Raw genomic sequence first — 13951 nt, forward strand, 5'->3', positions numbered from 1 at the left:
AATCTCTTCTATCCCCATCTTATCAACATAGAAGTAAACAACAAGAAATGCACCTCCCTGATCCACTTCCTTGCTTCTCTTAATGATTTATTCATTGTCACTGCCTACTCTGGGAATATAACAAGTGGGCTGTGACCCACAAGTGAATCACTGAGATGTTCTATGTGGGCCTCAGACCTTTTCTGAAAACTTCAAATTTAATAGGTGTGGCTGTGTGGTAAGTAGCTTGCATCCCAACCACATGATTCCAGATTCAGTTCCACTGGGGTGACACCTTGGGCAAGTGTCCTCTACTATAGCCTCAGGCCGACCAAAGCCTTGTGAGTGGATTTGGTAGGCAGAAACTGAAAGAAGCCCATCGTATCATCATCATCATCATCATTTAGCGTCCGTTTTCCATGCTAGCATGGGTTGGACAGTTCAACTGGGGTCTGTGAAGCTGGAAGGCTTCATCAGGCCCAGTCAGATCTGGCAGTGTTTCTACGGCTGGATGCCCTTCCTAACGCCAACCACTCCGTGAGTGTAGTGGGTGCTTTTTACGTGCCACCATATATTTATGTGTGTTTTCTGTCTGTGTTTGTCCCCATACCACTACTTGACAATCAATGTTGGTATGTTTACATCCCTATAAATTAGTGGTTTTGCAAAAGGGACCAATAGAATAAGTCCTGGGGTCAATTTCTTTGACTAAAACTCTTTAAGGCAGCGCTCCAACATGGCCAAAGTCAAATGACTGAAACAAGTAAAAGAGTATATATCTGGATCATTGTGAGTTGATGGCTTTTAAACAGTCTTTTTTGTGTCATGATTTGTTTCATTTCTACTTAATTAAGCATTGCCAGTAATGAAAGCAAGATGATATGAGGGATTATTTTCATGGGAAAAACATCTAAAGTGAGCCATTATAAAATTAAGTTACTAATCCCTGTTCAACTTTCTTCCCTTACTTATCACTCGCAAGTTTTAGTGACATGCATCAAATATCTTCATTATCCCATGATATTTTGGAATGAAGACATAACTGATTGACTTAATAGTACCAAAACACAGTCACTAGACAATTAAATGTACTACGTGGAGGAGCAATGGCCCAGTGGTTAGGGCAGCGGACTCGCGGTCGTAGGATCGCGGTTTCGATTCCCAGACCGGGCATTGTGAGTGTTTATTGAGCGAAAACACCTAAAGCTTCACGAGGCTCCGGCAGGGGATGGTGGTGATCCCTGCTGTACTCTTTCACCACAACTTTCTCTCACTCTTACTTCCTGTTTCTGTTGTACCTGTATTTCAAGGGGCCGGCCTTGTCACTCTCTGTGTCACGCTGAATCTCCTCGAGAACTACGTTAAGGGTACATGTGTCTGTGGAGTGCTCAGCCACTTACACGTTAATTCCACGAGCAGGCTGTTCCATTGATCGGATCAGCTGGGACCCTCGTCGTCGCAACCGACGGAGCGCTCCTAAATGTACAACACGTTATGGTGATTATTCAAGTGCAATATAAAACTAACTCTCCTCTAACTACTGTAGAGGAATCAGCTGCTTTGAACTGTTACTCTCTTACCTGTTTCAGACATTGGACTGCGGCCATGCTGGAGCACTGCCTTTAGTTGAAGAAATCATCCCCAGGACTTATTCTTTGTAAGCTTTGTAGGACTCTTTTGCCGAACCACTAAGTTACAGGGACGTAAAAACATCAGCATCGGTTGTCAAGCGATGTTGGGGGGACAAACACAGACACACATATGTATTAATATATACGATGGGCTTCTTTCAGTTTCTGTCTACCAAATCCACTCACAAGGCTTTGGTCGGCCATAGTAGAAGACACATGCCAAAGGTGCCACGCAATGGGACTGAACCCGGAACCATGTGGCTGGTAAGCAAGCTACTTTATTTCATAAATATTTGCCATGAAGGCATTACAAAGAGGGGACAAACAAGAAGAGACAAACAAAAGCTGTAGCGATTAAATATTTACAATTTAAAAATACAATAATTTAATGAAAATGTTTATAATTTTTGACTTAAGCGTTGCTCATTACAAATGAAATTTGTAATGGCTTCTCTGAAGGATAGGCATCCGACCACCAGGGTAGACCCCTTGCTTTTTCTTTCCTGTTTTTGGCTTCCACTTACCTGGTGCCAAACACTCCCAGCTTCCTCGCCACAGGCTTCCATCTTCTCATGAATCTGTCTCGTGACAGGTACCTTTTCTACAGACTGGTCTTATTACTGAGGTGGTAACTAAAAAAGTTAACCAACCCCTGGCCGGATACAAAGGTACCCGACACTATGCCTCTCACACGCGTCTTCCATACTGTTTCTTTCAGTATGGCTACAACACAGAAAAAGCAAGCCTTCGTTTCCTTGTTAAGGGAAGGAGGCGGTACAATCTCGATGATAGATTCAGCTGATAGATGTACTCTTCCCATCGATGACAACAGTTGCTCTGCGAAAACTATCAGTCTCGTTAATTCCGGACATTCCGCAAATGCATGCTAGATGGTTTCCTTGTCCTGCCTGCACCTCGGATATGTTGGCTAGACGGCACTTCCGTGCCTTGACAGTTTATCACGAACAGGTAACGCCACAAAGAAGCACTGCCAAGCCAGGGATTTCTGGTAATTGTCCAGATACCCCGGCCTGAAAGTTCTCCAGAACAGGTTGATTAACTGATTTTCATCGCAGCCTAGGGTCTCCCCCAAGGCGTCTTCGGACTTAACCTCCACTAACCCACTATAGAAATCCACGGTGGAACCCCTATTGCTGGCATTGCCTGCTCAAGAGAGTGGCTGAAGTGCCTGGTGGCACTCCAATTGCCAGTCCCCAGCCTAGGTCTCTGCTTGATCCAATTACCAATGTCCGTTAAGGACGTTAATTGCGAAAGTTAGAACCGAGCGTGCGGTGACCACACCTGCTCTCCATCCAGGTAAAGCCAGAGGCACCTCAACCGTAACGCAAATTGTTGCATCCTCAGCCAAAGCATCTCTAACCTACCCTTTAGCGGTTTCTGGTATCAGACAGAGTGCTTCACGAGTGGCTTTCCTCCCTTCCACAAAAAGCGGAAAAGGATTCTCTCCAACTTGTTCAGCCACAAATCAGAGCAAGGTACCACGGTCAGACGGTAGGTGATAACCGATGCTATAAACATCTGCACCACCTCTGCCTTTCCTAGCAAAGATAACGCCTGCCCAGACCAGGTCTGGGTTAGAGCAGTCACCTTGCTGGCCACCTCACTCCAATTTTGCTCTATCTGGAGGTCTGGCCCGAACCAGACTCCGAGCAGCTTAACAGGACCTTCCGTCCAATGCCCCATGATGTTATTGGATAGCATCAGCTTGCCCCTCCAGGTGCCAAGCTGCAAACCAATTGACTTGTCCTTGTTAACCTTTGCTCCTGCCACCGCCTCGTAGCTTTTGATAGCCTTTTCCACCACTGGAAGCTGGCCCTCGTCCACCACGATGATGGAGATATCATCTGCATACGCTGTAGCTCCTCTTCCACACCGTAGATCATGCGGTGCGCCCCCTAGTGTCTCCAACTTCTGCAGTAATGGCTCGAGAGCCAGTACATACAAAAGCAGGGACAGGGGACACCCCTGATACACTGAGCACTCGATCCTGAATGGCTTTGAAAGGAAACCATTCACTTTTACGACGGACTCGATGTTGCTGTACAACGCAGCAATCCAACCGCGGAAAGTCGGGCCCAAGCCAGCCTTCTCGAGGACCGCTACCAAGTACCAATGGTTGACCCTATCGAATGCCTTAGACTGGTCTAAATGTACCAGTGCCCCCCCCCCACTGCGCCAGAAAGTTTCCCCACCCTCTCTAAGAAGTAGCGAATAAGGCGGAGATTGTTGTGGATCATCCTGCCCGGGATAGCGCACATTTGCGCTTCTCCGAAAAGTTTGTCCACGACCCGCGCCAACCTTTTCACTAACACCTTGGCGAAAATCTTTAACTCTGTGTTCGGCAGAGTTATGGACCTGAAGTACCTTATTTCGTCCCCCTTGCTCGGGTCCTTCCTGATCAACGTCACCACCCGCCAGCTCGCAGACTTGGGAATTCTCCCATTCTGCTGCCAATTGGTGTAGACTCTGGCCAGCAGGTGCCCGAACAAGTCTGGCATACTTTTATAAAATTCATAGGGTAGACCATCGAGACCCGGTGACTTCTCCCCGGGGCATTCGCCCAGTACCTAGATCACCTCCTTGGCCATGATTGGCCCTTCACAGCACTCAGCCTCTTGTGCCGAGAGATGCGGGCCGCCAGACAGGAAGTCCCTAAGTGCCTCGCCATGATCCAGCGTCCCGCCACTCCCAAACAACTCGGCAAAGTGCTTGTGAATCGCCTCACATATCTCGTCCCGTCCATCGACCGAACACCCATTGTCATCCACAAGAGACCTAATTGTGGCATCATTGCCAAGTTGGGTTTCTACCGTACGGTCCCATCCGGCAACATTAATTCCCTCACGGCCCAATGCACACACTTTAGCCCGAACTCTGCACCCCTCATGTTTGTCTTTGAGGTAACGGTCCAAGGCCGTTCTCGCTGCCAAAATGTGAGATGCAGAGCCCAACATCAACGCCTCCTCTAGGTCCTTAACTAGTTGCTCTTCTGTTCTGGCCTTATCTAGTCTTAGCTGACGGCTAAACCTAATAGACTCAAAACGAATGGCTCCCTTGAGGGCGAATCACTATCGGTTATTAATCACCGCACCGGTTAACGCCCTCTGTACTAATTCCTCAATCCGGCTACAGTATGCCTCGCAAGTCAAAATAGACTTATTCAGCTTCCAGTAGCCGGATCCTCTCTTAACTGTACTATCTATGTCCAGTCAACACTCAACCATTCTATGGTCAGTGTAAGCTACTTGGACATGCTGTGGACAGCTAAAACTAGACTTATCTCCAGTTCTTATCACTATCCTATCTAAATAGGACTTGAACCTTCCGTCGCCACTCATCCAGGTCCACTCTGGGACGTTCGGATGGTCAAGTCTGTAACGATCTGCCAGCTGAAAACGCTTGAGCAGATTTATGAGACGTGAGTTTACTTTCCTATAGATCGAGCCAACGCTATCGATGCACGCATCAACAATAGCATTATAGTCTCCTAACACCACTAATGTCTTTGACGTCCCGAGAAAGTTCTCTAGGCGCCGATAAAAATCAGTTTGAAATCCTCAAGCACAAGGTGCATAGATCCCGATCAACCAGAAGGCCTTACTGCTGTATGTCACATCAAGGACAACCAGCCCACCTTCTGGGTCTACATAGACTGTATTTGTCTGCAGAGCCAAGCCTTTTCGAACCAGTACTACTACACCCCCTAGCCCTCCAGTCGAGCTAGGCGACATGATTTCCTCATAGTCATTCAGGAGGGGCGAGAGGGCTTGTAGACTGTCCAGCTTGGTCTCTGTAGCAACCATCACATGCATATCGTGAAAACAAGCTTGCTTCCACTTCGAGCTCAGACCACGCACTTTCAAACACCCAAGGTTAAGTGAAGTCATTTAAAACAAAAGCAAAGCAAGGGTTCTACTTACTCTTTGACTTTTCTTTAATTGGTGATGCTGGGGCTGACCTCACCACATGTGAGGCAGTCCTTTCCTCCTGCTCCTTTAAAAACTCCTTCAAATACCGTGGAAGGTCCAGGATGTTCGTGATGGCTCTCGGATGCCTACCCTTCATTTCATTATACAGTTTTTCTGGTATCCAGGCACATCTCTCTTCCGTGCCTTCAGACTGCTGCAACAGCTCCATGGTGTGATGTTTCTTTAATGTGTCCATGATATATTTATCCCTGGTACGAGTCCGTCATAAAAGTGAATGGTTTCCTTTCAAAGCCATTCAGGATCAAGCGCCCAGTGTGTCAGGGGTGTCCCCTGTCCCCACTTTTGTATATAAAGCTTCCAGTGGTGGAAAAGGCTATCAAAAGTTACGAGGCGGTGGCAGGAGCAAAGGTTAACAAGGACAAGTCAATTGGTTTGCAGCTCGGTACCTGGAGGGGCAAGCTGATGCTATCCAATAACATCATGGGGCATTGGACGGAAGGTCCTGTTAAGCTGCTCGGAGTCTGGTTCGGGCCAGACCTCCAGATAGAGCAAAATTGGAGTGAGGTGGCCAGCAAGGTGACTGCTCTAACCCAGACCTGGTCTGGGCAGGCGTTATCTTTGCTAGGAAAGGCAGAGGTGGTGCAGATGTTTATAGCATCGGTTATCACCTACCGTCTGACCGTGGTACCTTGCTCTGATTTGTGGCTGAACAAGTTGGAGAGAATCCTTTTCCGCTTTTTGTGGAAGGGAGGAAAGCCACTCGTGAAGCACTCTGTCTGATACCAGAAACCGCTAAAGGGTAGGTTAGGGATGCTTTGGCTGAGGATGCAAAAATTCACGTTAAGGTTGAGGCGCCTCTGGCTTTACCTGGATGGAGAGCAGGTGTAGTCACCGCACACTCGGTTCTACCTTTCGCAATTAACGTCCTTAACGGACATTGGTAATTGGATCAAGCAGAGACCTAGTCTTGGGGACTGGCAATTGGAGTGCCACCAGGCACTTCAGCCACTCTCTTGAGCAGGCAATGCCAGCAATAGGGGTTCCACCGTGGATTTCTATAGTGGGTTAGTGGAGGTTAAGTCCGAAGACGCCTTGGGGAGCCCCTGGGCTGCGATGAAAATCAGTTAATCAACCTGTTCCGGAGAACTTTCAGGCCAGGGTATCTGGACAATTACCAGAAATCTCTGGCTTGGCAGTGTAGCGTTACCTGTTCATGATAAACTGTCAAGGCATGGACATGCCGTCTTGCTGACATGTCCAAGGTGCAGGCAGTACAGGGAAACTGTCTTGCATGCATTTGTGGAGTATCCAGAATTAACGAGACTGATAGTTTTCGCAGAGCAACTGTTGTCATCGATGGGAAGAGTACATCTATCAGCTGAATCTATCATCGAGATTGTACCGCCTCCTTCCCTTAACAAGGAAACGAAGGCTTGCTTTTTCTGCGTAGTAGCCATACTGAAAGAAACAGTATGGAAGACGCGTGTGAGAGGCATAGTGTCGGGTACCTTTGTATCCGGCCAGGGGTTGGTTAACTTTTTTAGTTACCACCTCAGTAATAAGACCAGTCTGTAGAAAAGGTACCTGTCACGAGACAGATTCATGAGAAGATGGAAGCCTGTGGCGAGGAAGCTGGGAGTGTTTGGCACCAGGTAAGTGGAAGCCAAAAACAGGAAAGAAAAAGCAAGGGGTCTACCCTGGTGGTCGGATGCCTATCCTTCAGAGAAGCCATTACAAATTTCATTTGAAATGAGCAACGCTTAAGTCAAAAATTATAAACATTTTCATTAAATTATTGTATTTTTAAATTGTAAATATTTAATCGCTACAGCTTTTGTTTGTCTCTTCTTGTTTGTCCCCTCTTTGTAATGCCTTCATGGCAAATATTTATGAAATAAAGTAGCTTGCTTACCAGCCACATGGTTCCGGGTTCAGTCCCACTGTGTGATACTTTGGGCAAGTGTCTTCTACTATAGCCTCGGGTTGATCAGAAACTGAAAGAAGCCCATCGTATATGTGTGTGTGTGTACATGTTTGTGTGTCTGTGTTTGTACCCCAACATCACTTGACAATAGATGCTGGTGTGTTTATGTCCCCATAACTTAGCGGTTTGGCAAAAGGGCCTGTTGGAATAAGTACTAGTCTTACAAAGAATAAGTCCTGGGGTCGATTTCTTCGACTAAAGGCAGTGCTCCAGCACGGCCGCAGTCAAATGACTGAAGCAAGTAAAAAGAAAAAGTAAAAAAAGAGGAAAGGCAGCCTCCATATCTCTTCTCAGAACCACTGAAATTGTTGGGGAGTGGGGAGACAGTCAACCTGAGATGAGAGAACAGACCCAAAGACATACAACAATGCAACAGAACATATTTCAATGAAGACAACCAAGGGTCAAGTGATAGCATTTAACCAGGAGAGAGATTAATTCTTTTGCCCAAGAACAAGTGTAGTTCTGCCGATAGACATATGCACAGTTTCTATCTCCCAAATTTCACTCAACGCTTATCATAGAAGACACTTGCTCAAAGTACAGTGCAATGAGATTAAATCTCAAAACACGTAACTGCAAAGTGAACTTCTAAACCACACAGCCATACATGTACTCAAATGCAGTTAATCCAATCCTTTGGTCCAGGATATGGATAGAGCTTCTCCTTTACAGACTAACATATTAAAAAACCCAAAAAAAACCTATAATAGGCGCAGGAGTGGCTGTGTGGTAAGTAGCTTGCTTACCAACCACATGGTTCTGGCTTCAGTCCCACTGCGTGGCATCTTGGGCAAGTGTCTTCTGCTATAGCCCCGGGCTGACCAATGCCTTGTGAGTGGATTTGGTAGACGGAAACTGAAAGAAGCCTGTCGTATATATGTATATATATATATATATGTATGTGTGTGTGTTTGTTCCCCTAGCATTGCTTGACAACCGATGCTGGTGTGTTTATGTCCCCGTTACTTAGCGGTTCGGCAAAAGAGACCGATAGAATAAGTACTGGTCTTATAAAAAGAATAAGTCCCGGGGTCGAGTTGCTCGATTAAAGGTGGTGCTCCAGCATGGCCACAGTCAAATGACTGAAACAAGTAAAAGAGAGTAAAAAGAATCTAATTTCTACCTAATGTGATTGTATTTCTTCAGAATTCAGAATTCCTCATTTGTGATATAAAGAACAAACAAAATAAATAAACATTTGTGGAAATTAAAAAAGTAGGAAAAGATTTATTAGTATGTTTTTGCTGTTGATACAAGTATAAAATACCAATTTGTTAATGAAAATTAATTAAAACTTGAAATATTAAATATTAAATATTAGAATTTCCTCCTGCATACCAACATTAAAATTGTATGCCCCATGATTTTTTTGTACCAGAAGAAACTAATGATATGTTTAAATGAATAATTTTGAAAATATGTAATCAAGAAAATTACTTGTAAAATCTTTTATTAGAAATCATGAAATCAAACTTCTTGCTGACAGAAAATATAATCCTTCAAGAATTTCTAAAGCATAGTTTCATTCTTTCACATAACGAAAACATAAAAAGCAAAAAAGCATTATCAAAATATGGAAGTATAATGAGTATGGTAAGTATTTATTTGCTCAAAAATGCTCAAGTTTAATCTGAATGCTTTTAACAGCAAAAACTGAATTTGTCACAGAAAGTTTTGATTAACTGATCAATTGTCAAAAGATGGACTTTTTTTTACAATACTTAAAATAGTTCAATTTTTCATTATTTTCCAATGTTTCAAGTACATTATTTCTTAGTTCAGAAATTTATCAATTGTTGAAGCAACTTTTTAATAAGAAATTACTTCAACCAGAAATAATTTCCTTGGTTTAATGAAATTAGCTCCAGAAATAAGTCAAATCACCAGTTTTTGTGAACTATACTCTGCATTTTATTTCAATGCAGAAATTCTAGAGATCATTGGAAATATTATGTGAGCAATGTTAGGAACTAAAGTTTTACGTACATGAGCCTTGAAAGCTTCTTTGGAACTCCTACATTCAGTAAGAGACAGTTTATGATTCTGTTGCTTAAAAGATTTGATTTCTGGACTCCTTCTGTTTCGTTGAGTAAGAAGTATATTTTTACTATTTCGTGATCTAAACTGTCTCTCTCCAAAACTCGTACTTACAAGTAGTGACTGATCTCCATTTTCTTCCTTTGGTCTAATAGTTCGAAATTTTCCAAAACAAGCTTTGGGTTTACATATTTTGCTTCTATTAATATTCATTACAGCATTCATATCATTCAAAAACTGGCAATTTGAATTGACACTTTTTGTGTTTTTTCTATATTTTAATGAGCCTGAGATTCGATCCATATCTTTTGGCATCAACTCATTTCCTTTTTTAAATTTGCTATTTACGGATGAACATCTTACTAATGCACTTCTTACAGATGGACTTCTTACTGATGGACTTCTCAAAATTTGTTTCCCAACTGAAGTTGGGGTCTTTATTCTTTGGCCTTCAATAGACATGTTTAAGCAAAGATACAGAGGACAACTTATTACACTCTGTTTGTAACCCAGCTCAAAACTTCCTGTATCACAACATTTGTTATATTTTCGATCAAGAACAACTGAAATGATTAAAAGATATATATATATATATAATTAATCAAGATTGTCTCCAAATAACAAGTGTTTTATAGATCTTTTAATTATAAAAGTGAAGTCAGCTCTTTTAATTTTAATAATTGTGAAAAGTGAAATTCTAGCGATTATTCATTCTGATGACTACTTTAGTGTCACTTACATAAATTAAATCTGTACAATGTTATATTTTAAAGCTTTAAGTGCTCCACCTCTTAATCTTACAGCAAATGTGCCTGGAAAGATTTTGTTTCTTGTATTCAGAGTTAAGACAACAGAAGGTCACAGTAAAAGGAAACATGCTGTTGTAAAAAGCCACCCAACCTATGTCTGTGAAAAAAAATATAGCACTAATGATTGTAAAAGATAATTTAACCCCATGTGAGTTAGTTTTGATTTGGCTTTACAACAATATAAAGGGGCTCTACACAGTTGACTAACTTGCTAGAAATAGATAAACCTCACTCAAATATAGAAGGTTGGTGCATTAGCTAATGAAGTCCTAGATACACAATAATTGAATAAAAGATGGAATGGTCATAGCTGAAATGTCTTTTCCAATCACTTTGCTTGATCAAGCTAACAATCAGTGAAATTCCTTAATGATCTTCGGTTTTGCATATAACAGTTCAACTTTACTTTTAAAGAACATTTTTTTTTTTCTCTTATCTTCAAGCTTTTACTTTTTTACTAAATAGAGAGAACAAGAGAGATTTCATATTCCGAGACATCTTTCAGTTCAGAATGGATAGAAAATAAATACCAGATTGATAAATTTGAAAGGGGATGGCTACAGTGTTGCAGGATACAATGGAGTAATGAAATTTAACAATGAAGTGGTTCTTAGAATTAAGGACATAATGTATCAATTGGGGCAGGATTTCAGGGAAAAGGCAAGTTTCAGAAGAAGCAATATCAAAGTTACAACAAATAGTTTTGAGAAAGAGAAATGAAGATTTGTAAAATAAAACCTATTGTAGGATGAGGACAAACACAGGGCAATAGTCATAATCTGAAAGTTGTTAATCAGCAAATTGAATTTCTCTTTAAAATGGTCTCGGTTACTAGTATTTAATAGCAGACAGCCACTTCAACTCTTCAACTATTATGGGTGCATTTAAGCTTTGCATCATGTCAACAAATCTCAGAGTTTAAGTGCATTTTCAATGCCAGGAAATTTTAGAAAATACTAAGAATATGGAGCTTCTAAGAGTGAACACTGGAGACTGAGTACTAGCATGTGCAGGGGATGGAATTCTTTATACTGTAGGGGAGGAATGCAGCTTTTTCACCTTGAAATAAAAAACTTTCACATTCTACTTTTAATAATTACGATATGTTAGATTTAAAATATCAACAGCAGCAAACCTTTTCCATTAATAGCAGACTTTTGTCAGTTAATATTAGCAACAGATAGAATATAAGGCTTGGAAATATTAGAGATTCAATAGCTATTGATAAAGAGAAAGAAAACAGATGAGAATGATGTCAAGGTTTGGGTGCACTTTTAGATATAGTATGACTTTTGATAAAACAACACATGCACCTAATTAATTAGTTAAAGACCTAAATCACAAAAAGAAAACTTGATAAAGTAATTCACATACTAAAGTGCAAGAGGTTTAGGAAAGTTAACTATTCACAGAGTCAATAGATTTGACTTCTCTGGAACCATCAGGAGGAATGAAATTCAAAATGGTACACAAGATATATTCACTACTTATTACTTACTTCACCGAGGAAATATTGAAAATGATAGTTAGAAACAAGGCAATAATGAATTAGTTGGGTTTTTTTCCTTCTGTAGTTTACATGAAAGGTACTAAATTATCGATGTATTGTTTTGGACTCACAGAAGGGATACTGTCGAATATTTCACTAATATTTTTTGTAGAGGCCTGGTATTTCTCAGCTTGAGAATCACTGGTTTAGACTGATTGGAAGTAATAGTATTGTTTGAGTTTAAGGCTGTTATAAATGTGTACGGCTGTTTTGACAGAGTGTTTTACATGAACTGGCAAGAAAAGAGCAAGTTGGAATAACAAACTATATCTAGAAGGTCTTTCATTCCTAGTATTATTGTTTCCTCTGTGGATAACTTGCAATTGGACCATACAAAATATATTTGTGGATAGTGGAGGCGAAATGGCCCAGTGGTTAGGGCAGCGGACTCGCGGTCGTAGGATTGCGGTTTCGATTCCCAGACCGGGCGTTGTGAGTGTTTATTGAGCGAAAACACCTAAAAGCTCCACGAGGCTCCAGCAGGGGATGGTGGTGATCCCTGCTGTACTCTTTCACCACAACTTTCTCTCACTCTTACTTCCTGTTTCTGTTGTACCTGTATTTCAAGGGGCCGGCCTTGTCACTCTCTTGTGTCACGCTGAATATCCCCGAGAACTACGTTAAGGGTGCACATGTCTGTGGAGTGCTCAGCCACTTACACGTTAATTTCACGAGCAGGCTGTTCCGTTGATTCGGATCAACCGGAACCCTCATCGTCATAACCGATGGAGTGCTTCCATCCATCCATTTGTGGATAACTTATGATGATGCAAAGAATGCTTTTTGTGGCCATTAGAGTTTGTTGTGGAGAGATTGAGGTATATTACAGGGATAAATATAATCCATGGTGAATCTTATTATTTATAAATTTGCGTTCTTTTTCAGTTCAATCAAATGTGGAACTCATGAGGGTTCTAAGTATGTTTGAATATCATTTTGTTTCTTAAGTGCCTATATGGTGACATGTTGAAGAGGTGTTGGGGGTAATTGCTTGCATTTTTATCTTCCATGTATGCGGTACGTTGACAATGTTGAGCATAATGGTTGATTGGCTGTTTACATATTTTTATGTTATTTGTGAAAAACAAAGATCTGATGGGTTTGGAAAGTGCTAATTTGGGTCTCTCTCTTTAGAGCATAGACTTCCAGGTGGATAATGTCAGGCTTGAGTAAAAATGCATTTTTTTTCTATGAAATGGCATGAGAATGTGATTGTGATGTTATTATCTGATGGTAAGTGTATGTTTTTTGAAGGAGTACTCAGGTTGTATGAGTACAAACTAAATAGATTGGGCAAAATGATGGCTCTTTGTGGAACACCATTTGTGAAATTGCAGCTTCTAGAGGTTTTGAAACTGTACTCTACATAGGAAGCTTCTATAACTTTATCTAGTATATTACAATTACCAACAAGATTTCCCTCAAAACACAGCCAAGCATCAAGCACAGTTCTTGCTAAGTTAAAAATCAGAAATTTCTAATTGAGAATGAATGTGACAAAGAAGATTTCAACATACATTCCAACAAGATGCAGAATACGATAATTGATATCTCTTTTATTAGCCATCTAAGCATATCATTAATTTATATTATTTTCTTCTTAATATGTTCAACTACTTGATATTAAGTTTATTCCTACATTATATTAATACAATTATTGTAAATTGAGTAATCTACAGACAATAGACAAATTCTTACCTTTAAGTGTATCTTCTAATACTTTACAACATAACACTGACGTTACTTCTGTACTATGCTGCATACTAGGATTTGAATTAATTTCTATTAACCATGGAATGTAATCATCACTCAACATGAAATCAGCACCATACAGTTCAAAAGAGCCCTACAAAAGGGATAATGATAATAATAATTTAAAATTTTCATTGGTATCACGAATTGTTTCAAATAAATTCATTTAGTATTCATCAATATCCAATATTACAAAAAGGCAGCCAGTTGGCAGAATTATCCCTGTGCTGGGCAAAATGCTTAGTGGTATTTTGTCT

The 13951-nt window shown here is 41.1% G+C and overlaps 1 protein-coding gene across 2 annotated transcripts in view; it reads right to left on the reverse strand.

The window, feature by feature from the left end:
• Positions 1–8966: 8966 nt before the first annotated feature.
• Positions 8967–13951, reverse strand: part of LOC115209774 (tubulin monoglycylase TTLL3-like) — a 140839-nt gene continuing 135854 nt past the window's right edge. For both annotated transcript variants that reach the window (XM_029778288.2, XM_036501609.1), the window contains exons 17-18: positions 13641–13788; positions 8967–10147 (exon numbers count right to left, since the gene is read on the reverse strand). In XM_029778288.2, the coding sequence (XP_029634148.1) occupies positions 9459–10147; positions 13641–13788 (837 nt within the window). In that variant the 3' untranslated portion in view covers positions 8967–9458. The remainder of the gene's footprint in view (positions 10148–13640; positions 13789–13951) is intronic.

This window comes from Octopus sinensis, linkage group LG3 (assembly GCF_006345805.1).
Source record: "Octopus sinensis linkage group LG3, ASM634580v1, whole genome shotgun sequence".
Lineage (NCBI taxonomy): Eukaryota > Metazoa > Mollusca > Cephalopoda > Octopoda > Octopodidae > Octopus > Octopus sinensis.